The 27851-nt window shown below is 38.1% G+C and overlaps 1 protein-coding gene across 2 annotated transcripts; it reads left to right on the top strand.

The window, feature by feature from the left end:
• Positions 1 to 27851, top strand: PLPPR4 (phospholipid phosphatase related 4). Of its 2 annotated transcripts, XM_062497560.1 has the most exons (7): positions 1 to 78; positions 13591 to 13776; positions 18093 to 18222; positions 19904 to 20099; positions 23025 to 23082; positions 24345 to 24518; positions 26514 to 27851. In XM_062497560.1, the coding sequence occupies exons 1-7, from the start codon at positions 1 to 3 to the stop codon at positions 27849 to 27851; spliced, it is 2160 nt and encodes a 719-aa protein (XP_062353544.1). The 2 variants fall into 2 exon arrangements, with proteins under 2 accessions (XP_062353544.1, XP_062353545.1); XM_062497561.1 differs by lacking the exon at positions 24345 to 24518.

Raw genomic sequence — 27851 nt, 5'->3', positions numbered from 1 at the left:
ATGTCCGCCAAGGAGCGGCAAAAGAGCAAAGTGACCAAGGACAGCGTCACCCTCCTGCCCTGCTTCTACTTCGTGGAGGTGAGTGGCCGCTGCCCCGAGCGGGCTGGCCGGGGGCTGGCGGCGGGCGCGGAGAGCGGTGCGGAGCCGATCCGCGGGGAACGCCGTGAGCCCGCGGAGAGCTCGCTCGCCTCGGTGCGCTGTCCGCACCATCTGATGCAAAACCCTTACGTGATGCTTTATATCGCCGAAATCAGCATCGAGGCTCCCTATAAGGAGCAGGCGTAAATTAATCACATCTTTCGAGCCTTTTGAAGCAGAAATTATTTCTAAGAATCACTGAGGACATGAAAGGATTGCTCAAGGAAATGGGGCTATGTGCACAGGAACCTCTCGGGAGGAAGACATGTTTCAAGAAGGGCTGGCTTCCAGGCAAATGCCGCTCGCATTGCTCTGATGGAATAAAAAATCACGTTCACAAGGGAATGCTTAGAAAAATAGAAATGTTCTCAAATAGGTAATCACTGATACATTTTTGCTGACCCCTGGAGTATGTGTTTCCTCTATGAGAGCTAAAATTGTCTGTTTGGAAAACAGAATGAGGTTCTTGGCACATTTTCTAGGGCAAAACCTGCTATGGCTGCTCAGCTGGTAGCAGGTGGACTTGCAGAGACACTGGCTGCTTGGTGTGTCACTTGGAGACACCTAGCCTTCCTGGAAAGTCCAGTCACTTGGGTACTTCTGGAATATCATGAGTAGACACAGCTTAAGCTTAAAGAAACCATTGTGATGTGGATTTGTTTAATGGCACAGCAGAAAGAGGGAGGTAAAAATGTTTTATGGGTTGAGTAAAGTGTTTCATGTAACTCTACTCATAGGGAAGAAAGCCTAAGGCGCTTTGAGGTACCTAACGTAGGTAGAAAACAGATTGTTAAAATAATGTGAAGAACTTAATGGTAAAATACAGTGTAAGTTAACTATACCTAGCACTCAAAAGCATCATAAAATTACATATATATATATATAAACAAAAATATAAACATAGCGTGAGATATAAAACAAAATGTATTTTCTCTCAGATGCACTTGAAGGGCTTTGGAGGTTCTCTAGAAGGTGGAATGGGGTTGGGCTCAGAAGGAATTTTAGGTAACAGTGGGGTGTTTCTGTTCTGTAAGCACCTGGATATGGTCAGCAACAACATATGGTCAGCACCAACTGGATATGGTCAACACTAAGATGCACCAACTGGAAAGGTTAACAGAGACTGGTAATATGGAAGCATCAAGCTCATACTACAATGTGATTAGGCCTGCTCAAGAAAAGCCCTTTGATGGAAGGCACTTGCTGTGCCATATATCTTATATTAGCTTTGATTAGGAGGGAGAGGTTAAGCTTGGAGAAGCCCCTAAGAAAAGGGAAGGGGCTTCTTCACTTTCTGTGCTCTCTTTGCTGCTTTGGGAATCCAGACAGGAAGGGAAGTTGCTGTACCTCAGCCTGAGCAGGGCTCTAATGCTGGAAATGATGTAGAGGTCCTGCAAGACACAATAAAACTTGTGCTGTTAGTTGGGCTGCGCTTTGGCCTGCAGCAAGATGGGATGAAATTCAGAGCAACAGCACAAAGTGTGTGCCTGCTGCTCTTGAGAGTTGCCTTATGTAATACTCATTGTATACATATACTTCCCTTAGAAGCTCCCTGCAGCTGTTACAAGGAATAAGGTAAAGGATTCTGTGAGCAGTGAAGAACCTACACTGAGCTCTGCTTACAGTTCCCACATGAAGCAGGCGAGTTCTCCACTCAGGTCTGGACTGTTAGCTCCCTCAGCAAGTCATTTCATTCCCTCAAGCTTCATTTAAAAACAGGTGGAGATCTTTTCAACACCCAGTTGCTCTGAGTCAAAGTCCTCAACTAACAGAGAGATGTCCTAATGAACTTTTAAGACTTCTGTATTTTTCAGTCCCAGGAGCAGTCAAGAGCCTGCTTGAGCCCTTCCCCACCAAGAGTAATTTCTAATTATTGAACTGCAAACTTACAGCCCCTCTTGAACTGAAAAGTAAAAGCAACATGAGGAGAAAAAACTGGCTGCAATACAGCCACACCTAAACGTTGATTAGGAAACTTTCTGGTGAATTATCAGCCCTGTCCCTTTACATAGCAGGAGGATTTGAAACCATTTCCCACTTCTCACTCAAATCACTTGGGTGAAAGGGTAACAACAGTTCATGTGACACTTGAAAGGAGCATGTAGCTCATGTTCTCTGTGAACGCCCACTCTCTGCACACATGCACACTAATTCCAATCAGACTAACGAGAATGCCTTTCGAAAGCTTTGGAGAACAGCAAATGCCAGCACTTCAGCAGCATCAGGGAAAGGACATGACTTCAGATCTGTTGTGATTGGCTCAAACAGAACCAGATTAAGTTGTACTCCATAAAGAGGGATTTATTCAGAGATCATTTAATTGCAATGAGAAGTTTGCAGGTGTAAGGGATAGAGGAGTCACCCAGTGTGGTTGGCAGGCATTACCATGTCATAAGGATTTCCTTTGTAAGCATGAGGTAAGGTCCTAATGCAATCCAGCAACAACCAACTATTTAAACTCAAAACGCACCTTCTTTAAATAAGGCTTTCTGAGTTTTAAAGCTTTTACTTTCATAAATGGATGGTAAGAAACAGTCTTTCAATCTCTTGCCTTAGAATGCTGTTAATTCTTCTATTTTTTTCTCCTTTTTGGTATTCATCCTATTTTATTTTCCCTCTCCTGATCATAGTGGACAGTACCGTCCCACACTGAATTGCAACAAAAAAGCCCCATAGCCCATTAAATTTCTACCATCAAACAAGAAAAGTAGGGCTTTCTGACAACCACCTTCCAGCAAGACCTATTTAGGAGGTCTAGGCCCAAGGAAAAGCACATTGTTAAAAAAAATATTTCTAAAAATATGCTTGATTTTTTTTTCTTTTGAATGCTAGACAAAAGCATAGACTTGAAAAAAGACATGTTGAGTTGAAATTTTTTCAACACAGTAGGAAAGGGATCTGTTAATGTTACATGAATGAAATGTGTTTTAAAGAGTGAAATGAGTGAAATAATACATGCAACAACCAATAAGGCAAGCATGAAGAACCTTAGAAACAGCAATACATAAATGCAGTTCTGACACTAAGGGGTTTCAATTGTTAAGATCCTTAAGAATGTGTTATGAATGAGATTAATTCCAGTAAACAAATATGTTTAGTGGCAGTGACTTTCAGGCTTTGATAAAAATATGATTACATAGAATGTAGGCAGGCCAAGTGCCCTGGAGAAAAGGAGACTGTGGTGAGACCTCATAGCTGCCTACAGCTTCCTCACAAAGGAAAAGATGAGGGGCAGGTACCAATCTCTCCTCTCTGGTGACAAGTGACAGGACCCAAGGGAATGGCAGGAAATTGTATCAGGGGAGGTTTAGGTTGGATATTATGCAAAGATTCTTCACCCAGAGAGTGGCTGAGCACTGAAACAGGCTCCCCAGGGAAGTGCTCACAGCACCAAGCCTGACAGAGTTCAAAAAGTGTTTGGACAATGGTGTCAGGCACATGGTATGACTCTTGGGGATGGAGGAGTTGGACTTCAGTGGTCCTTGTGGGTCCCTTCCAACTCAGGACATATTCTATGAACTGATGGATAATTCAAACTGGCAGGTGTTTCCAACAAAAGAGTTAAGACATAAAACTAACATGTTTCTCTTAAGATTATTAGAGCTATTCTTCATTTATACAGGAAAAGCAAAAGGAGAATCAGGCTAGAACTTTGAAAGACAGGGAAATGGAAAGAAAATGAAGAGATAGCTTCTGGAAAACGTGGACGCAGCATCCTCTAAAAGCATTAGAGGCAAATAAACATGAAGTAAATCTCAACACACTTTCAATTACATGTTTTCAGGTTTCACAATTCATAAAACAAAATAACTTGATGAATTATCCTATGTCTCATATGAATCTTTTAGAGGTTATTTTAAAGGACTGGTAATAGTTCTGCTTAGCAGAATCTCTGATTAGCAAACACTCCCAAGAGCTGAATAATTTTAGATTGCCTTGTGCACACTTACCTGAAGGACATGGTAATCATCACCATCAGGCAGTTAGGCCTCTTTTATTCCTAATTATGCTTAAGGCATTTTAGGGTTCTGTAGACAGACTGTATGGGTTATCTGAATTTTATTTGCATAGCTGAGAAAAGCTTTCCATGAAAATTCATAGTTCCTCTGGTCTAGTGGGAATTACTTTTCATGGTAAAAAGTCTACATACCTCTGGGAGACCTTGAAAATGAGTATTCCTGGAATAAGTTTTGGGGTTTGTTAACTGACTTTGCTTTCAGCATATTCAGAGTATATCATTATTATATTCACTTAGAGAAGAAATATTGATGTCTTGAATGTTAATATCAGTCTGGAAAACTTCCAGAGATACGCAGTTTCCATTCCTGGCAGGGTGGTCACACTTTGGAGTCAGGACAGACAGATTTCCCTTGGTGAAGGAAATACACTGTCTTTACTCAAGCTCTCCCATTTCAAAAACTCCTAGTTTAAATCTGTTCTCATGGAAGTTGCATAATTTTTGCCTTTGACTTCAGTGGCGTTACTGCTTCATCCAGTGCCTAATATGTGGGAATGCAAAAGGTCAAGGTGTTGTCAATCTGCATGACTCAATGCATTTATTCTCCAGATAAATTGTGTTGCTGTAGCACAGCCTTCATCTGCTGGTTGTGTAACTTCCAGGGACTAAAGCTGGAGATATTTTAGAAATGTCCCTTGTGCAGTTAAATTTGCTTCCTTATGTTGTCTTCTAGGCTCTGTGTTATGAATGCATATGGATACAGCTGCTACATTTTCCAGAGCTCAGCCAGGCCTTAATCAGTTTGGAAACACTTCTTCCAGTAGTAGGAGACCACTTATTGTCTTTGCTCCCCAAAGAAGTTGGAATTCCCACCAGCAGAAAGCATGAAGATCTGTTCTCATTGTAGAAGTCCAGGCTGCAGAATGCTGGAGGTCATGAGACCCCACTGAAATATGTTCATGTAGGGAATGGCCACTGTGTCTCAGTAACAGATGATTTACTTCGTTTTTATTCTAACATACACTGAGAGAGCTGGGCTTGAAATGTCATTTGATACTCAACAGCATGTCTTAGCCACATCTGGAATGCTTCTCAGCTGTTCAGCATGACCAACAATATTTAAATTACAATGACCTGCAAGTCTTGTATAGGTGCAACTGCAAAAGACAAAAAAAAAAAATTGCAATCAGGGGAGTGCAGTGATTAGAATAAGAGAGATAATAGGCTGTAGGAATAAATCTTTCTTCCTAAGAACAGGATGTTTGAATCTAATGCAAGAATTAAAATGTAATGCTCTGCCTTAGAGGCACAGTGTAGTCACATTCCTCTCTAGATTGGTCTTCTGTTATACTTAAATTAACTGGGGGCTGCACCCAAACAACAAAGATCCCCAATGGCAGAAGATGAAATTGTCCCTTTGCTACTCTCAAAGTAGAGAATAATATCTTCCAAATACATATTTTTCTCTCAAAAGAGTCAACCATGTGTGAGAGGAGGAGAAGGAGAAATACACTTAGCTCTCTGCTCATTGAGCTGACCTAGTCACGTGTCTGTCAAAGGATAGATGACAGATGTGTTTACAAAGCTGCATTACAAACCAATATCCGCGAAATATCTGGGGGCTATCCAAGACCTGAGGAGGCTGCTATACATTCAAAGCAGCTGTATAATTCATTGGCCAGATCATCAATGTTGCATCCTCCCTGTGACTGCTGTGCTTATGGAAGAGCAGTACAGCCTAAACAATACCAGCTTTTAGCAGGAGATGACCCTAAAAGGGGAATGAAAAGGGAGGCGTCACATCAGTGCCAAGGCTGTCTTTGGAAAACAAATGGAAATGCCACAAGCTAGGTGTCACTTCTGGTGTTGGCTATGTGCTTGGCAAGTGTAGAGTTTGAGTAGTTCTCAGTGAAAGAAGGCCCTGGTTCCTTTTCAGTCCAGCAACATCCTCTTGACCTAATATTTCCAGTCATAAAAGAAGGCCTGAATATGCTAGAAATTAATGGAGATACATTTTTCTGAATTACTACCTCTTCCAAAAATTTATAATCCTAGCACCTGTGATCTTCTTTTATAGCTCTTAAAAATCTATTTTATTACTCTGGAGCCAAAGTTAATAAAAAACAGCATATTGTGGAACCTTAATAAGCACAGGAGCTGAGCTATTACAAACATGGTATCTTGACTGATGATCCTGTCACCTGAAAGTTCTATTTGTAGGGAGTTCAGAAATGGCCAAACAACATGGGAGGAGACCACTGGTGAAGGGATGGCACCTACAGGATTAATTTTTTTTTTGTATGTATGTATGGAAATCATCATGCTTTAGAGAATACAATAAATTGTAGCATTGTGTATGGACTAGCAGCTTTGTCCCTTCAAGATGGGGTTTTTGAAGAAACTTATAGCTGAAATTTGGTGACACTGACCTGAAAACAGTGCCTTTTGTTGAAGTGCTGCTGTTCTTGATATTACCATAATATTGCAGCAGGAGCATAAAATAAATTTTGTGATCAACCAGTACATGTAATATCCTAAATCTCATTGCATGTAGTTATTAATTAATTGTAACATATAATTCATGTAATCAAACAATAATAATTAAGATAAGGAGTCATAAATTATGTTTGAAGTCACACTGAAAAGAAATGCATTGCTGGTATTTTTGTGTTTTAAATTTGTGCCTGAGAATTTACTTTAAACACATATATTTAATATAATATATATGTAAAATATATAATACATAAAATATGTAAAGTATTTATAGATTACTCCTGCCCAAAAATATTTTTGGTAAACATTTTTTATTTTGTTGGTTTTTCCCTGTGTGATTGCTGCTTTACATATATTTATAAAAAAAAAAAAAGAAAAAAAGCACTTTTAGGGTTATTGTGCATTTAGCATGACTGAGATTTCTGAAATAAATAGGAATTGTATCACTGATATAGCAGCTCTGTTTTTGGTCTTACACATACTGATACCTTTCTATTAAGATCTTGTAAAAGATAAGAAAAATTTGAAGAGTTCTATGAAGATAGCTGGTGTATTTCCAAAGCTAGACTGTAACTGGCAGTCACAAAACAATTAAGTTAAATTCTAAAACCGATGCTGGAAATACAGATAACTTACTTTTCCAAAATGGTAATTATAATAGATTTCAAAGACATCTGGGATTTGAAATTCACCATTAAGTTGAAATTAAATCAACTTCAGTCTAGGAGAAGAAAGACTGTTATATCGTATCTGTACATAATTTTCATAAAAGTTAGACAGTGGTGAGGGACAAGTACTTTAGAGAAAAGATTAAATTCTTATAGCTTTGGGTCAGATGAAACCTGCATCCAGAAAAGAGACAAGGAGCAGGAGAAACTCAAGTTCGGGCAGAAAAGCGAAAAGCCTTTATACAGATGGAAGCCTTAAATTTCTAAAAAGACTGAATGCCTTCTTTTATAAGCCTGAGACATTTAAGAATTAAGTTTAGAACATAAAAATAAATCTAAAAATCTCACTTTCCTGTCAAGCCAGTCCCCTGCTCTATAGTCATGCCATGCTTAATACTCTCTCTTCAGACAGTCATGGGCTCTCAAAAATGAGAAAATGGCAGAATTTGGCTGATGTAATTTCTTAATACTGATCTATTCTGGAACATCTTCAATCACAGCAATTACCTCAGTATTCACCCCTGTCAGGATAAGAGAAGTTCTGTCCTCTTTCCATTGTCTCCTCCTGTCCATTGTGAATCCCACAGCAAAGTACAACAGGTCAACAGCCAGGGTGGTGGAAAGCTGCAGTCAGTTTGTAGTTAGCTAAGGAGCACCTTGTCTCCTCCAACCCACTACAGCCCTCTTTCCTGTCTCATCCATCTGTTGTGCCTTGTCATTTAGACCATGAATTCCTTGGCACAAGGACCAACATTTATGATAAATTTAATAGAATCTTCCACGATGCCACAGCCTTGTCATGGGAACTAAACATAGTTATTAATTAAACCATCCTTCTCTCAAAGACTTAGCTGATTTTTTTTTTCATGCTGGGAAACCAATGGCATTCATTTGCTCTCTCTTTGAGGCAATCCTGTTTATTTACTTGATTGCTTACAAAGATTCCCAATTCCCAGAAAAAAAGAGAAACTTCAGGAGGCAGCTCCCATACTCAGGAAGCCCTCACTTGCTGTGGAAGAGTTGCAAAACAACCTAAGAATCTGAGAAGTTCCTGGCCATCCAAGTCTAAAAATTATTTACAAAATATAAAATATCCAAATTGTATCAGGCATCACATAACCTTTTCTTTTGACAGCTGAGCTAGTGATACCATCTTCAGTCTGCATCTGGCAAATCATGTCTTTCTCTGAAATCTACATCCATGCTGCTCCTCTCTTTTCTGCCTGCCTTTTATACAGGTAACCTCACCATGGGATCTGGGTATGAGTTCATTTTAAGAGAGGACACCCAGACAGTGCAATTTAGCAAAGAAAGAGTCACAGAACTGCAACCTACGAAAAGGTTCAGGTATCTGAGTATGTGATGTTCCATGGCTGAATTCTCCCAAAGCCCATGAATTTTAAGATGTTATTTTCCTGAAGAGAAATAGGGACTTTTTGCTTGGTTAAGTATGAATATGAGAGTAAAATATAAAACTAGCAGTGTATAGTTTTTGAAAATTAATAGAAGCCAGGGATTCCCAGGTTCTATTCACTCCCATAAGACTTCCATACTAAGCCTTGACCTTCCACTGACACATTTGCATGACCAGACCTGTATTCCTGCATTACAGAGAGTGCAATGTGGGTGTAGGTAGGAGACAAGGCATGTACTGGTACTGTAGACCTCAAGGGTATAAACAACTGCTCAATGACAAGATAAAAAAATGCAGAACTGAAACTGGCAAAATTGAAGAATAACAAAGAGATCAAAACCAAGAATCCAGCTTACGTGCACCATGCTACATATAGTAAATTGGGACTTAATGTGAAAAGACAGACCAAGAGAGAGGAAGGCATAAAAGTGCATTAGCAATCATAAAAATGAACCAAAGTAGTTCCTAAAGTGAAGAAGAATCCAAATCCCCATCAACATTATACTGCTCCTGAGAAAGTATTTGGGATGCATCACATTACAGCTCATTTTATACTAAGTAACCTCTTGTTACTGCTAGATATAAATACAAAAATCATGCAGAGATGTACCTTAGAAAGCTATGAAAGTAAAACAAACTAGCCATAGCCTGATTTCTAAGGTTTAAGGACAAAGCCTGTTTGATGAACCTCAGCCCTGAGTCCTTGTAAACTCACTACAAAACCTGTAGCTTGTTAGGTAGGAGTGATGATACTGTATTTAGTGGGCTACAGCTCTACAGGTTCCTTGTTTCATACATCCGAAGTCATGGAAAACTACACTTAGGCAAGTTTTAACAAAAGCATCTCCATGTACCTGGAAGTGCCCCAGCAATTTTGGGCCCAGAGATTAAGCAGTAACCAACTTCTGAGTTTTGGGCAGGACCAGCATGGCTTCTGTGCATAGGCTGCATCACATGACCTGTAGCAAATTGTGCTTACACTTGTGCTTCCTGGACAATCTTAATCTTCACAAGTAAACCAGAAGCACCTCAAAATGATCCCCAGAGCAATCACAGCACGTGCCACAGAAGAGAGATGAACAGCTTGGAGAGGTGTTATCCTCTACCTCTGAACTCTTCTCCCAGCCATCTCTTCTTTCAGTCCTCTGTGATCTATCAGTATGATAGCTGTCCTGTGGCTCTTGGCCAGAAGAAGGATTTGGTTTTTTGCCCCATCAGTTCAGAGAAGTTGTGCTGCTGATTGCTGCTTTGGTTTCTCCTGCGCTATGTAACACAGGAACTTTTCTCCTTACAGCATCTCTGAGTATTTGCATCCTTGTTCAGCTCTTGGGAACAGAGAACATCTTTTCTGATGCTTGGACTATTCCTCACTCAATACAGCAAAAGCTTTTAAAATATTAATAACATTAATTATTATTAATAGCAAAGTTCTGTGGTTTAATGAAGGCTTTTAACTTACAGTTTAAGAAAATAGCAAGGAGGGAAAAGACAAATAAGTATCTTTTTAAAAAATAAGTAGACCACAAATCAAACTTTTTCAATAGCTATTCTGATTATCCTTCTGACTTTAAGACTCTAAGCCGAATAGGGTTTGACCATTTGGGTCAAACTTTAAATTTACAGGTCTAAATTAAAAGCTAAATGGGGATCTTTCTTGGTTATCCATCCAAGGAAGTAGGAGTATAAAGACTTATTAGTCAGGATTAGTCAAGAATTGACGGTGGGGCACAGGAATTGCAATTAGGCACAGGAAAATTCCTATTCCATTTTGTAATTAAAACAATACACATTCTACCACCTAATTATATTTGACATTTTCAAGGTGTTGGGCGCCGAAGTCTATAATTACAGAAATGCTGCTGCCTTAAGCAGAACACTCCATAAATATTCATATATTAAATAGCCAGTTTTACTGTTTAGAAGACTTTAGAAACATTTGCCTTTTCCTTTTACAAATGCTAGACTTTTAGAGGACACATTTTATATTTGTATTTTTAAAAAGATGGGGAAAAAATGTCCTTTGGGATCTGACATACTGTATATAGCAAAATTACTACAGACCTATTCATTAGTATTGTAAGCAGTTATGTCAGAGATTCATAATTATTTAGAATTATATCTTTTCTTTAGAAGAATGGATAATTGCAGTCAGAAACAACATGTGAGTCCTGTAGAGACTCACATAAAAGAAGTCATAAGACAGTAAAATGCAATTCCTAAAATTCCTTGGTTTCTTAATTAATAATAGTGGCATCATACATATGGTAGCTTGAAGAAAAAGTTACTCACTACCTTTTATTTTAGTGTTTTGTATTTGCCTATTTTTGATAGTTGAATACTGCCATTTAAAACAGTTGTGTGCCTAAAAATACTGTGATCCAAGTAGAGTTTGCCTTGTGGTTAATTCATAAGCTATTGTTCAAGAGATACTTTCCCTTCCTGATCTTGGAGAAATGGAAAATTTGTGAAGATGAAATTAATACAAGGTGTTCCGTGAGTGGGCCTGCTCTGTGTTTTTGTTCTGGGAAATTAACCTTTGGGGACATCTTGATAAAAGAGCATAATTTCTTAAAAGAAGGGACAATAGGCATCTGCTTGTTTTCTCCATTTAGCCCACTGGAATAAGTTTGTGTCTTCCTGTAAAGTGCTTTGCCCAATGGGACATGGACCTTGACTAAGTCATTAAGTATGACTTTCAAATAGTTAATAATAAAAGATGTTGCAAATGTTTCAAGAGTTAAATGTAGTGCAGAAGGGAAGTTGAGAGCTCATATGCTGTGCAGAATTCCAGTGTCCTAGCAAGAGCAGCACAGAGTCAGTCAGTGAAAGCTCCCTGCACTCCAGGACAGGGTACACTGTGGCAGCCTTTGGTCAAGAGGCCCCTTACCCCAGACAGCAGGGTCTCTGTGCAGGCAAGCGTTGAGAGAAGAACTCCCAGTTCCACAACAATCTGAATTATTCCCAGAATATAAAGAGTTCAGGGAAGTCCTGTTTCATCCTGCACATGTATGTAATGACTGGAAGCAGTCTAGCCCATGTTGACTAATCATGCATGCTTGCATTATGGTCAATCAGGCTGCATCCAGCACGAAGTGAGGATTATATATATATATATACACATATACATATATATATAAAATATTTATTATATAATGCATCCTGCTAAAGAAATGGACTTCTTCCTGTGATGGGCAAGAAGAAGCATTTACTTTAGTTCCATTGTATATAATTATTCCATACATATTTCCATCAGATTATATAATAATTATATGTGTTCACATAATATGTGTTACTGTGTACATTATATGCTGTACATAATATGTATGTGTGGTGCAGTATGTGAGTGCAAATGTGGATGTTTGGGTTATACAGATATATATATATATATAAATATGCACACTGTTTACTTCCTAGATGCCTACTTCTAGATGTCTTACTTCTGTTATGCTCACAGCATTTAAGGATGCCAATGCCAATCCACATTTCCTCCCTTTGTACACAATCACAGCCTCTATACTGTGTGATATTACAATGCAATCAACTTGAATACAGATACAACCAGACAAGTGACATTCTTCCACGCACCACCCTCTTCAGATCCTGCCTGGAACACTTTGAAGACAAAATTCACCCTTTTCAAATCGGCACATCAAAGATAACCCATTCTTTTTTAAACAAAAACTCACGTTAAAAGATGTTTTGATTAAATTTAGCAAGAACCCTCCTTCTTTAATCACCCAGAATTACACTTTATGTACAAAGAGCCTGAATTTTATGAACTCAGTGTTTAAAAATCAGAAAATTGCCTGTTAATGCAATTAACATCTCTGTCATGTAGAGGAGATTTTATTCACCATTTTCCCAAAATATATATGGACCCCATTTTCCCTCTGCTTTTGTTTGCATTGTAGAATTAGATGAATGACATTGATTTTAAACAATCAGTTATTTTTGTAAATGTGAACTGAGCATTGGAAGAATAATCAAGTATGCTCAAAATTCTTTTAGGACAATTGCTGTTCCTCATAATCTCAGATGCTCTTAACCATAGGTACCTCACATCCTGTTGGTCACCTTGCAGTGCCCCAGTGCCCATCTGCCAGGTTACCAGGGCTGCTCTCTTTATAAAGCAATAGCTTTGAAATGCTTTTTGTTATATCTTCTTTTCAATTGCTTCCTTCCACAGAGATCTAGTGGTTGATCCTGTGCTTTAAGGAGCACATGGTGAGCAGAGCTGAATTTGGGCTCCCAGAAGGGCCAACTTTGCTCTTAATAAATTAGTAGAAGTAATTGCAAAGGGTTAGATAACTAAATAGCTAGAGGATAAAAGAATTGTGAGCCATAGTCATCAAGGTTCTAAACAGACTGAGTCTTGCCAAAGTTAATTGCTTTTTTGATAGACTTGCGAAATAGATGTGCATTATCACATATTTAGATTCTAGGGAAGGACTGGATACTGGTTTTCATTAACTATTACTTTGAAACTTAATGCATAATGGCTTTGATGTAAAGACTGTCATACATGACAGAGAGTTTCTAAGGGACCACAAAGGGTGATTGATGAATAGCAGAGTGCTGAGGCCCCACAGGGGAGACTGCAGTCCAGATACTTTCCTTTAAAAAAATTAAATCAAAGTTTTTCTGTTAATGATTCCTAGATGAAAAGGCTAAATGATATGTGCTAAAGATTGGGCTGGGTGTTTTGACTAGCTTGGTAGACAGCAGGATTATTGATATCAACTGAACAGTATTGTATCTCTAGAGAATTAATTATTTAGACATAGTAAAAGAGGCATGACAAGGAGCAGTGAGATATAAACAACAAACATCAAAGAGATTTATTTACAGACTGTGTTGTCTTTGCAAAAGCATTGCTATTCCATTTCCAAATAGTAATTTGTTGCTTTCTTCTCTTCTAGTTGCCCATATTGGCATCTTCTGTTGTTAGCCTCTATTTTCTTGAACTTACTGATGTCTTCAAGCCAGTTCACTCTGGATTTAATTGCTATGACAAGAGTCTGAGTATGCCATACATTGAACCTACACAAGAGTCTGTTCCCTTCTTGATGTTGCTTAGTCTGGTTTTTGCCGGACCATCAGTTACGGTAAGTTTGAAGTGCTACTGTCACTTAATAAAGATTTTTGAACAGAGTTTCAGTTGGCATAAAAAAAATAGCTCCTTTGGTTTCAGTTAGGATGTAAAGTGTCATCCAGGCTAGTTTCCCTAGGATTTTAAATTCATGTTTCATTCTTCTGTAAGAAAAGGAGATACACTCCTTAGAACATTCCAAGTAGCACTTCATCTACTCTCACTGTCTTGATGGTGGGCTTTAACATCAAGAAACAGCATCTGTAGTTGGATGAGAATAGCTTGAATCATTCTGTTATGCTGTACAAATATTTGAACTTTTACAGACAGGGTATCTCCATACTCACAGATACATCAAAAATGCAAAATTTTTATCTGAAATGCAAGCCTTTCACAGCCCTGAACTTGCAACTTGTGTTAAAACTAGCTTTATTCAGAGAGAAGGTATATCAATCTTGTCAGTGAACTCAATTACTTTTTCTCAAATAGCACTGAGACACCTCTAAATTATAAGTTAGTCATTAAGAGCAGGCAAAAGTGGGCTGGTTTAATCATTCACCCAAAGGGAGGAGATGATTTCAACAGAACAGAAATATCCTGTTAGAATGAGCAGATGGGTCAGTATTGTACAGGAAAGAAAAGTGGAAATTCACTTAAAAAAAAAAGTGTATATGATATATATGTATGTGTGTATATATATATATATATGTATATATAGGAGGGAATTCATTTTAGCAATTCAGATAGGAGCCTTATTCTCACACTATTCCTTTCTGGCAAATAGAGAGAGAAATTCACCTTGAGTGGGTGATTATATGCACCTAAAAAACACGATCACCCTTTTGAAAGTATCTCTCCTCCCCCCTGACAGCAGTGACTATGCATCTCTGTTAGGTACTTCTCAAAGGCCAGCTGCAAATATAACTCTGCTTCCAGCTCCTCTTAATTTCCTTAACTTCAATCAGTTAATTCATTTTATAATACTATCCAATTTACAGTTACAAAATCTATAAAATGTGATGCCTGTATAAAAATTATCAAGTGCTGTTCTCTCTTTGCTTTCCAGAATGTTTTTTCTTTATTCGTCTTTTTTTTTTTTTAATTGAACAGTTCTTACTGCATTTGATTTTTGTTGCTTTAGAAACCATTTTTGAAGGATTTTGCACAACTAGCAGGCTAAAAATTATGCATTTAGGAACTGGGAGCTAAGACTCTTAGTGATCCTGGTGCAAAGGATTGTTGTAAACACCAAATACTGTGATTAAGGCAGAATGTTAGTATTAGGGTTTGGCTGGGTTTCTTAAGTGTGTCTGCTGACAACAAACTGGACTTCTCTGAAACAGCTGTAGAAGGAATCTGTCTACGCTCACTTGGGCCACAGTAGGTAGGAAAACCTGGCTTTTATTTGAGAGAGTTTATGTTAAGCCTAGGTAATATCAAATGTCTTAAATCAGGATAAAAGATGCCTTTTTCATTAAAATTATTTGTTAAGGGCTTTGATTGCAACTTAATTCCTTCAGCATTGCATTACGTTTTGCAGTAGAAAATGTTATTCTTGCTTGAATCATTCTACCAGCAGTATAGAAAATTAATCACAAATATGCCATGTGAGGAACTCAAACCCATACTTGAGCATGACTGTAAAAAAGAAAGTTTGATAAAGAAAGTAAATCCAAAAGCTTCAAAGTATAAGTGGCTAAAAGCTGCAAGCCTTAGGAAGTTCATTTGTATTGGTGTGAGCATGAATGTGATGCCTGTGTTAGTTAGAGGCTGTGCAGTGACAGTGCAGAATACACAACCTCCTTCAGTGAGAGCACCAAAGGCATTGAGTCCTTATTATTCAATACCACTCTGGAAGTAAGGAATTAGGGGGCATTTTTAGCCAATCCCTCTCTTTTCATTTGGAAAAACAGACTAGTGAAGCTCAGTGTTAAAAATTAGAGTTGTGACACTGTCATATTGCAGAGTTTAGCATTTTGTAAGTTAGTTTGCATAAACATTTCAACTGATGACACACTTAATAAAACCTGTAAAAGATAGAAAAAAAAGCATGAGCTTTGTGAGGAATTGAGGAACTCCTGTAATGTTGCATATCCTGGCCTCTGTCCACACTTCAGGGGACATACTGCAGTGTGAGGCAGAAGATCATCATGACTCAGTAAAACACAGGTGTGATCGAGCCACATTTTAAATATTACCAAAGAGTATATATGAGAAAAAAAAGAAAAAAGAAAAAGCGTACATGGGGAAGGAGACAAGAAAATTCCAGTGTCAATCCGTCTTTAAAACCTTATATAAATATTATAATAGGATTTTTTCTATGTTATTTTTGTTGGTATAATAATTTTCCAAAGACTGGAGAACATATATAAATCTATTAACTTTAGATTAATTTTTTATACAAAAAAAAAAAAAATCGAACATTTTATGATTTCTTTTCCCAAGTCGTTATTACACAAGGATCTGTTTGGCTTTGAGGGTTTGCATTTCGGTTTTTCTCTTTGGGCTTTTTTTCTCATTATTAGTAAGTAGCACATGCATTTAAACAGGTCTGTTCTGTAGCCCTGAAGGGTTACAGAAAACAACTACCTGTATTATTGATATATGTCTTCTAGCTTGTGGCATAGATGAAATTTTGTGTATGTATTCAAAAACTGCAGGAGACTTAAGAGTGGAACACCTGGACTTGAAGAAATTATCAAGACAGATATTTTATGTCTGGAACATAGATACACCTGAATTGCAGCATGATTTCAATTTGCTTCAAAGAACTCTGAATCTGATCCTCTGATAGATTTTCTCTCTAGTTACTCATTCAGAAATGTTAGGACCAGGTATTGAATGGTATCAGTGATGGTTCAAACTCTTTATCTGCCACTGACTAAAAACCTGCTTAGAGGTGACATTGTCCTTTCCAACAGCCACCACGAGGACATTAGATCGCATTGCTTTGGGAACTCAATTCTCAAGGAGAGAAATTCACTGCTGGCAGTTTCACTCCTACTGCCTGCTCCACTCTGGGAGTCTTTTTCTGTGAAAATGCCAGCCTCTGAATTTTCCTTGACATAGGCCTTGTTGTCTTTTGCTCTATCACACAAGCTAATCCATCTGTCTGGTGTTTTCCCTGTACCAGACATTCCCTCAAACTTGGCTAAAAACTATTAAGAGTTTTCCACGTATTAAGTTTGGAATACTACTGGTTTCTCTGGGAAGCCTCAGCAATAAAATGATCAAATGTAGACAGATAATTGTGGCTATAGTTCTCAGCTAATTAGAATACCTTTAATAACCCTTACCACTGGCTTTCCCATGTCATAAGAGAACCTTCACTACTTCGATATTCCAGGTCAATAAATTTCAATTTATTGTGACTTTAGCTAATAAAGAGTTAGACTAAGCTTTTCCATTTTACCTCCTTTTTCCTAGGGTGGAGGTGTTAGTATAGATATCACCACTGGTAATTACAGCATATTCAGCATAATTCAGATGATTTGGCATGTCATTGCATTATAAGCTTTGTGCATTGCATGGATTAGTTTTCAGTGCAGCTGTGGATAGGCAAAGTGAATCTACTTTTGCTGGTGAGAATTGCCTTATTAATTGCAGTATTTTGATTCAGCCCTTACTCTGAACTCTGTACAAACCCTGTATAGAATTCCAAATACAGTTGTTCTACTGAACAAGGAAAACAATAAAATCTGAGACTGCAAATGTAGAAATGTGTCTGGGTTTTCCAGCAAGTGACACCATTTTTAATTTATATTCTCCCTTTTATAAACTCTTGTCTAGGGTTTTGGTCATAATCTGTTTTGCTTGGTGTGTTGTGAAGGACCATAAGGACAGAACTTTTTCTGCTGCTGTGGATCTGGTTAAAACCCAAGCCAAATTAAACAAATACAGAAGAACAGGCTGTCACATAATTAGAAGCTGCTCGGGATTGCTAGGCTTGTGGCCAAGACTGAATGCTAAAACCACTTCAGGAGCACTAAGATATTGCAGTGGCTCTAGATTATTTTAGAGGTGATATTTTATAATTACTGCTTTTTTATTGTAGAAGCAATAAGTTTCAGCTGTAGATCAAGGCCTGGATACCACTGAGCACTGTATACTGTATGCCATTTGCATTTAATTTCAGGGCCATCTTCTTGCCTGTCCTCATTCAGGCTGAGTTGCATCACTTTATGTTTACATACTGATATAAATCTTTTAAAGTTGAGAGCATGTCAGTGGATGACATCAGTTGTGTTACAGTTTTATTTCAGCCCTTTAAATTCCATCAGGATCTTCTGAGTAAGTGCTACATTCAATTTAATGGCTCCTTTGTCATTGCAGATAATGATAGGAGAAGGAATTCTCTACTGTTGCCTGTCCAAAAGAAGAAATGGGATTGGAACAGAGGCCAATATTAATGCAGGAGGATGCAACTTCAATTCTTTTCTTAGAAGAGCTGTCAGATTTGTTGGTGGGTTTCAGTTGTTGCTCACAGAAACAATTTCCACATACGTTAGTTTTCACCATGCAGGTTTGCTTCTCTGAAACAGACTTTCAGAACAGTGCAGAGCTGTCCCTAGCACAGATCTGCTAGAAAACGTGAGAAGAAACTCAGACTGCAACAGAGCAGCCCCATACTCACTAATGGAGCATCTACACTCTCCATTTTGCCTTTCCTATCCTGCACTATTGTCAGTATTTCTAAAAGAGTGATTTGTGTTTCCTTCCCTGCCCACCTTGAGCTGGCTGCCTTTTAATAATTTCAGTGTATAGCTTCCCCTGCCTGTCTTCAGTGCATCATAAGGATTCAATCCACCTGTCACACTATTCAGCATGACAGTGAGCACTAGTCAGAAACTCTCAGTAGGTTTGACATTCTTTTTCTGGAATGTGTTTATCTGCCTCTCAAAAAGGGCTAGAATCTGGCAACTTAAATGGTAGAGGAACATGTTGAAATCTTTTAGTTTACTTTATTCTAATTGTCATTTATGAAAAACACTACTTTGAAAGGCAACTGGACTTTGATTATCTTCTCACAGTTAATTTCCTCTCCCAATGAGTGGCTAAAGAAGAAGCTTCCTCTGTTTCAGAAATCTCTTGTTAGAGAAGGCAGGCTAGGCAAAGACAACCAGCAGGACAGCAGACTGAAAACCTGGTAGGACAACTATTCCCTGGGTTTTGGTAGAATGGCAAACAAAGAGGTAGTGACAAGTGAGGTTCTGCAGTCTGTGACCAGTGAAGCTTCACAAGAGCAGCAGTGAGGAAAAAAAGCAGAGGGTTTGTAGATTACACCATGAGCAAGGAGGACTGTAAACCCCATGTTCATTTCTTCTCCTATTTGGTATTCCATCACCAAAAAACAAACTCAAAGACACACAAACTTATCCCCAATTCCCACTCTGAATTTGAAGGTTTTTTCATATTTTAATGTCTTTAACATTCTTTCAATTTTAGGATGGAAAACAAATTTATCTCTATGAATAAAAGTAGGGAATTATAGGTAAATCTTTAGGAGAAGAGAAGTTGAAAATGTTCAGTAAAGCAATTGCATTACTTCAATTGCCTTGTGAATTTGCATTATTAATCAGTCTGAAGCACTGATCCCTTATGAAATAGACTTAAATATTTGGATTAGTGACAAGGACACAATAGTCAAAAACATCAGAGGTGTTGAGGTAGCCAAAGTTATCACCAGCTGGTGATTCTGTGGTGGCAAAAAGAGAACAGGTCTTCAGAACAATGATCTAATGGGCAGTTGTCCATACTAGTAAAAGTCTGTCTTCCAGTGGGAAACTCCAAGGCCTGGATAAGCACATATGCTTTCCTCAAATAGTTGGCTACTCTTTAGTCAATTCAGAAAACTTCTATCTAAACTGAAGGAGCTCCAGTGTAGCTCTGTTTTATGAAAAGAGGTTGGAGGACACCAAGTCATTAAAACAAAATTTTAAGTATCAACAGGAAGAACGAGCATAAACTATCTTAATTTTTATAATAAAGAATTCAACTTTGCAGTAAGCTTTTGTTCTGCATTTAAATTCTCTCAAGTCCAATAACAAAAGCCATCACAGTTCTATTGAATGTAGTTTGCACAATTAATTAACCTAATTAATGCATATAATAAAATTAACAAGCTCTGTTTATTTCTTTCCTAGGTGTTCACGTGTTTGGTCTTTGTGCAACTGCTCTTGTTACTGATATTATACAGCTATCAACAGGATATCAGGCACCATATTTCCTGACTGTTTGCAAGCCTAACTATACATCCTTAAATGTATCCTGCTCAGAGAATTCATATGTTGTGGAAGATATTTGCTCAGGAGCTGATCTCAATATTATCAACGCTGGAAGGTTGGTTCTATTCTTCATTGTGTACATTTTTAAAGTATTAATTCTATTTTTTATTTTCTGTTCCAATTTCAAGATGTTTTTTCCTAGTTAAAGTCTGAATGAGTTAAAGGTGAATGTATAAATGTCCTTTTGTGATGTTCCATTTTCTGCATAAAGATATTAGTCTAGCAGTGGAAGACTTTGTCAGGTTCCAAAGCACAGTCATTAGCAGGTGTTCTTTCCCCTCAAAGGAGACAATTTCCTGTAGAGTTGTCACTATGTATAGCATCTGCTTTCCAGAGTGGTATGCGGGTAAGTTCCCTGGAACAAGCAGGGGAAGAAGTCTCCCAAGTGCTTGGTCTGAGACCTCTGTATAACATACATTACAGTTCAGGTGTTTGGGAGTTTTTGAACAAGTTTGTTTTCTGTTTATCTAATTTTCTTTTTATACTGACAGCACTGAAAAAAAATCTCATTTTTAGGGGAAATACAACAATGGTAAAAATCTGCATGTTCCCAAAAGTTTAAATACCATCACTTCTAAAAAATACAGTGAAATTAATTGTAAAATCTTAAGACTAAGCAATCAGGTTTTGGGTATTTCCCTAGAAAAACAACCATATATTGATATCTCAAAGCTATTCCCATCACAGAGGATACATTTGGCAATCTATAATACTCTGACACCACCCACAATTTCTCCTTAATTGAATTTTATTGCATTTTTCCTTTATTATGTTGTTATTTCCTTATGCCAGTCTCAACTTTACCCACAGCAAGCAGCACTTGCTACTGGTTCTTCAGTAGCACTTGCTACTTCCTTCAGTCACCCATATAGAAACTATGGTATAACTTCTACAGTACAGGAGGTTAATTTGGCTTCAATAATTTCAGTTTGGAAGGAATTTGTTATGAGTTTGCTAATGGCCTTAATTTTTGATTTGTACTTCCCAGAGACTTTGGCTCCAGAAATTTGCCTCTGCACTCCTGTGTGAATAGCATAGAGAGGAGCACATAATTATCCAACTGATTATATAAAATAATTTTTCTGCAACATCCCCAAATATCCAGTGTTTCCTATTGCCCATTTTTTCCTCTATTATTTTCAAAGATCCTTTTCAGTCACTTTTGTTCAGCTCTCCAGTGAGGTCTCTGTCATCTCTGATGTTCTGACTCAGTATGGCTCTCTCTCTCTCAGTAGGACTCTCTCATCATTCCCCCTCTACACATCCTTATGCATGAGCATTTAGAGTGATATACTGTCATCAGAGTTCAGGACATATTGTCTTTGAGACCTTTGTTCACCTTTTCAATACAGAGCCATACAAAAAGCCTATATATTTTTAGCTGGAGTTATTTTCATTTTAGATTAAAAGATAACAAATAGAGGAATAAAAGCAGTGACGCCATTAGAAAGTACAGTTAGTGTGTTTGCACTGAAAGCATGTGAATAGAAAAGAGAATAAAGAGAAAATTGACTGTGCCATTGTGACACACCTTATATACTACAAAAATGCCATCAAATTAAGGTTAAGTGGTAGAAAAGTTCATAGACTAAAATATATTCATTAGCTACACAGAGACTCTAAGGAGATTTATGCTTCATTAAAATCTGCACAGGGTAAAGGAGTTGATTAGCTATTATAAACATTTACCTTTTTTTTTCTTCATGTCTTTATTCTCCTGTCCCCAGCCCTGAGCTTGTTCCATAGGAATACTATTTGTGAAAGGTTTGTTCAGGGAGGTTAAAAATAAAATGAGATGAAGAAGAATTTAGGTCTGTCTTCAGAAATGCAAAAGGAACCATGCAGATTTCATCTTGGCCAGAGTCATGAACCTGCTGGAGCCATAGGCTCAAATTCAGGTCAGCAGTATGGCATTCACAGTGAACTACATGCACATTTTTAATTGCCAATTAATTATGTAGAACAGACAAGGCAAAATGCGTAGGAAAGAAATTTAGAAAGCAGACTCTGCTGCTTTGCAGAACAAATGTCTGTCTAAAGTTAAAGGACTGTGTTTAATTCTCTGCTATTTTAAACTAGCTCACTTAGGTGTTGTTAGGAAATTGGCTGTATGTGGATCCCAGTTAGGGTGGCAAGACCCATCTGTGAATTATAGCTTAAGTATTTATCCCAAGCTGAGCTTTCCCAGGTGAAAGTTGCTGTTTTGACTGCAAGGTCACATATTCAAGACACTCTTCTTCACCAAGACATGCAGACCTAGAATTTTTTTAGGGTTTCTGTGATCTAGATGTCCACCATAGAACAGGTATTACTGAATTCAAATCCAGCTTTTTTTCGCTCTACTATGTAAAAACCTCTTTCGCATTCACATCGCTTTTCTTTAGCTGTTTTTAGAGAACTGAAATGGGTCTAGAAGAATAATAATACTAAAATGTTGGAGAGCCTCATGTGATGGTTCTATGTAGCTCCTGCTTGCACAATACCTCTTTTTCTTGTCAGAGAAGTAGAAGCTAAGATGTCACTTTAAAATTTCATATCTGAAGCTTGTAACTCAAGACCCAGTCCACATAATTTAAGTCTCCAGGCTTTCAATTGGAGCAGAAGGCCCTCAAAAATTTCAAGAGCAAACTTGATATTGCCTACTGTCCCAGAGTTTGGACATGTTTTCATTTATTCTCTTTCTCTGGCCATCAAGAAGGGGCCCAGTAATTCTTAAACCACCCTCCCCATGTTGTTGTCTTCCATTAGCTTCTGTCATGATGTAAAGTTCTGAATTTTTTTAATAAACCTATATACATAGCAAATAAAGATATAGTTAGCCTCTCTCTGAGAAAATTGTCACCCAATGACAAATGTTATCGATAGATCACATATTGCTTAGGAAGTATAAGATGGCTGTACCACCCAGTGTTTTTTTCAATGAGCACTAGCACTGTACATTTGAACTGAGAAATATAATCTGAGTGTCCTTCCTTGGCAGAAAGTCATTCCCTTCTCAACATGCCACCCTCGCAGCCTTTGCAGCAGTGTACATTTCGGTGAGTAACCAATGGTTCAGTTTCATTTATACAAGACAAAAGTCATAAAGTAATTTGCCATATATTGTAAAATTATGTGTTGCCTGGATATCTTGGATGGATGCTTTTATCCTACCAATCTGAAAGCAAAATAAAGCTACTAATAAAGCTGTTTTTATTGTGGCTGTTAAAGAATAAGGAAAAGATTCAACTGCTTCATATCCTTCGTTAAGAAGCAAACAAAAGTGTTATGTTAAAGTATATTTGATGCCTCATATTATCCTCATATAAAATGCAGTGTTTATCTGTCTCACAGAGTGATATTTTAACTTACCAGTCAATTTAACCATTATGTATGCTTCCTTTTCTTTGTTGCTGTCTTCACTTGATTTGCTGCTTTTGAACTTGAAGCGTAAAGGGCCGTACATTCATGTGATGTAGTTTGGTTTCACCTCCAAAGATTAGCAGCATGGATGAAATGGCATAATCACTCCCAGAGGCCTTCAAGGTGTTACTGTAAAGCAAGTGAATAAAACCCATCAGTCGCTAGCAGAGAATTGTGGGACATGCTGCAGCAATCACAGCTGATTTTGCACCTCTGAGCAGTAACATTTCTTCACTATAGCCCACAGTGTTTCTACTGTAGACAACTTAATTGAAGTTTAAAAAGTAATTCCATTACTTGTGCTGTAAAAATCAGAGGAAAACAACAGCAAGGACCAGTTAATGACATTAGATAATAGTATTGTGTATGTAGTGGGAGCTTGCCAGTGTTTATTCTGCCCAGAGAAAGGCCAGAATTTGGAATAACACTGATGAACCACCTCCACTTAATTTTTGTGACCTCCTTGATATTATGGCCCGCAGTTGAGAAATGGCTCTCTAAAGCATCTGGTGGTAGCTTTTGTTGGAATAGGTTATTGCGTTCATCTGGCATGACATCTGGCTTCTGTATTTCACAAGCGGTGGCTCCTTAGTCATTTTTTCTAGAACATTTAGGTGCTGATTTGGAACAGTATTGAGGCACAAAATACTTATCCTAATTGATGTCAATAAGCAACTCTGCCTATGTTTTTAGAAATCCATTCCTTGTGATTTCAGATCTTTCTGCAGTAAGTGAGCAAATTTCAGCAGGGCTGTAAAGTAAAATTAAATGGATTGCTTGCAATATTATTGTGTACTAGTGATCTATATATAGAAGAAACACCGAATATTAGAAATTAACATCCACTTAGGTATATTTAAGTGTCTTCAACTGCTTCTTTATTTCTTTATTTTTCAAGATGTACTTCAATTCTACATTAACAGACTCCTCAAAACTTCTTAAACCACTCTTGGTCTTTGCCTTTATCATCTGTGGAATTATATGCGGTCTGACTCGTATCACCCAGTATAAGAATCATCCAGTTGATGTTTACTGTGGCTTTCTCATAGGAGGAGGAATTGCTCTCTATTTGGTAAATATAATAGTTGTGATTAAGTTCTAGCAAATTAAACTTATAAGGCGGAATAAGAGTACTGGGTATTTTTATGAAAACTTTTCACCATGTTCACATGCTATAAGTATAAATAAATACGTGTTGGAGATGATGAATTATGGATAATGACTTTAAAAGCAAACAGGAAAAAGCAAACAAGCATTTCAATGTGAAGTTGCAGAACAGTGCATAAAGTAGAATATAATCATCTGGCACTGTATACAGAAGCAGTTCTAACTTTATGTGCTTTATTAAATACTTTTAAATACTCATATTTTCTAATCTACACTTAAAAGCATAACACAAGAAAAATATTTGATTAATTGGTATTTGTTGCTGACTTGAGTTGATACTGACAGTATTCGCTTTATGATCTCAAAAAATTATTGAATTAGTATGAGTAACTCAGCTGAGTGAATTGCTGAATCTTCGGGAAATTAAAGGCAATATTAAACACTTGTGATTATTTGGACTTCTTAGGGAAACCATGCAGGGGAAAAAGGATGCTCAGATCAGGTTATTCCTATGCTCTTCCTTTGTACTGTGTCGAAAGAGATGGAGCACCTTGGAAGGGTCCTGTAAGGAAACACGTAGGTCAGGTCTGATTGTATCTGTATCAGTAGGAAGCTCATCAAGCAATTGCTTTTGCTTGCTGCTCTCAGTATGTCTCCAGCAGGAATTCACTGTCCTGGCTGCTCAGAGAGCAACACAGGTGCTTGGGAGCAATCAGAGCTTCTGCTGTCACCACTGCTAGAGTGTGGGCAGGTGAACAGAAGGGTTGTAACAGCCAGTGGGATGGTTTTAACCCCAAGCAGCCTATGATGAATTTTAGTATAATACTAAAATAAGTTCATTTCCTGAGCTCCTTTTTTTCTGTGATAACATAACCTGAGGTACCTGCAGATGGTCTGCAAAGGTGACCAGGGAAAAATGCCTTTCACAGTGGCAGAAGAAAGAGCAGTCAGGGTAATAACAGAAACCCCATGAGCTACTAAAGTGCTTCTGTGATTGCACTCTGAGCAGAAAGCATTCTGTTGAGAATATTATTTTAAATTATTCTCTGCTACAGATTTACCTAAATGGAGCTGTTGTCTCCATGTTTGAAATACACAAACAAGTATGCTTTGTTAGGTGTTAGTATACTGTTGTGTGACATTATACAGCAGATAGTATATTGTCCTGGATACCCAGTGCTCAGTAAATCTGCCCTCAAAACTACACACCAATAGGAGGATGGGAAGGAGAAATAATGTGAAACTACGAATAATTCTGAAAGGAGTGTAAAGAACAAGTAACTCAAGTGATTGAGTAAGATATTTGACCCTCTCACAGAATACCCTCAGTGGAGTCTTTTTTAAATGACAGCATTTTATTGTGAGTCTACTGATTAGGAAGGTGTTTTATAACTAAATCTTATTAAAGTTCTGCACAGCTTGGAAATCAATTGATTTAAAGTTGATATGTTTTTCTGTGATGTAGATATTGTATTACATGGTTATTGTGCAGTAGAAAGGGCAGAATCTGCTAATGGCAGAGAACAACTCAAGCTGTAACAAGATTCAGTAAATCAGGGTAGATGGTAGTGTAGTTGTAAAATAGCTTTGCCTAACAGACTGCAAACATCTATTTTACTCTTTTTCTAAAAAAACATTATTTCTGTAGCTGTATCTGTTGCTTGATAAAAAGAAAGCTCATGGAGGCTAAATCCATACCTCAACTGTTTATTGCCATGAATAATATGCCCTAGTTATCCTAGTGAGACTTCTTCATACATACCTAGAGGTACCAGATAGAGGACAGAATTCAGACTAAGGCTATACTAGCAAGGAGAGGCAAGTGAGAATACCCATTGCTTTAGCAATGGAGTATTTATGTCACTGAATTCTATTTAAAAGCAAAAGAATATAATTAAAGTACCTTAAAATGTGTCCTTTTTAACTGAACTGATTGTTGATGCTTCTGTCCAAATATCAGGGCCTGTATGCCGTGGGGAACTTCTTACCAAGTGACGAGAATGTGTTTCACCCAAATTTTCACAGAGAACCTCTAAGGTCATTGACAGACCTCAGTCAAGATGCCAACAGAATCCTGCCAGGTAAAAATGGTGGCAGCAGCGATGGAATTGTCTCTCACCGTACAGAAAGTATCCTGAATAGAAACCACAGAGATTCAGGCTCTCTGACCAATCTCAAGAGAGCAAATGCTGATGTAGAAATAATAACACCACGAAGCCCAATGGGAAAGGAAAACATGGTTACTTTCAGCAACACTTTGCCAAGAGTCAACACACCATCCTTGGAAGATCCAGCAAGACGAAATGCAACAATACATGCATCGATGGATTCTGCCCGTTCCAAACAATTGCTGTCCCAGTGGAAGAACAAGAATGAAAGTAGAAAGTTGTCACTGCAGGTAATAGAGACTGAATCTGGCCAGTCACCACCAAGGGCTATTGAAATGAGGTCAAGCTCAGAACCCTCCAGAGTGGGTGTAAATGGTGATCATCATGGCCCAACTAGCCAATACCTGAAAATCCAACCTGGCAGTGTACCAGGTTGTAACAACTCAGGTCTTACTGGCGGGCCAAGGGTCTCCATTCAGTCCCGTCCTGGCTCATCCCAGCTAGTACACATTCCTGAAGAGACTCAGGAGAACGTGAACACATCACCCAAAAGTAGTTCAGCTAGAGCTAAATGGCTGAAAGCTGCTGAGAAGAGTGTTGCATGCAGGAGTAATAGCCAGCCAAGAATCATGCAAGTAATAGCCATGTCTAAGCAGCAAGGAGTGCTTCAGGGCAGTCCAAAGAGTTCAGAGGGAAGCACAGTGACCTGTACAGGAGCCATCAGATATAAAACCTTAACAGACCATGAGCCAAGTAGCATTGTAAGAGTTGAGGCCCATCCAGAAAATAATAGACCTGTAATTCAGATGCCATCAGAAGGTGAAGGAAGTGGGTCATGGAAATGGAAAGGTCCCGAAAAAGTCACTCTTCGTCAAACATATGAGCTAAATGATCTTAACAGAGACTCTGAGAGCTGTGACTCCTTAAAAGACAGTTATGGGTCAGGTGACAGGAAAAGAAGCAACATAGATAACACCGAGCATCACCATCATGGAATCACCACGATAAGAGTCACTCCAGTGGAGGGAAGTGAGATTGGCTCAGAGACTCTGTCCATTTCTTCTAGCCGGGACTCAACTCTACGAAGAAAAGGTAACATCATTTTAATCCCTGAGAGAGGGAGCAGTCCGGAGAACACCAGAAACATCTTCTATAAAGGCACATCCCCCACGCGAGCGTACAAGGACTGA

This window comes from Cinclus cinclus, chromosome 8, assembly GCF_963662255.1.
Source record: "Cinclus cinclus chromosome 8, bCinCin1.1, whole genome shotgun sequence".
Lineage (NCBI taxonomy): Eukaryota > Metazoa > Chordata > Aves > Passeriformes > Cinclidae > Cinclus > Cinclus cinclus.
The sequence above is the reverse complement of the archived record's forward strand: the minus strand, read 5'-3'. Positions and strand labels throughout refer to the sequence as shown.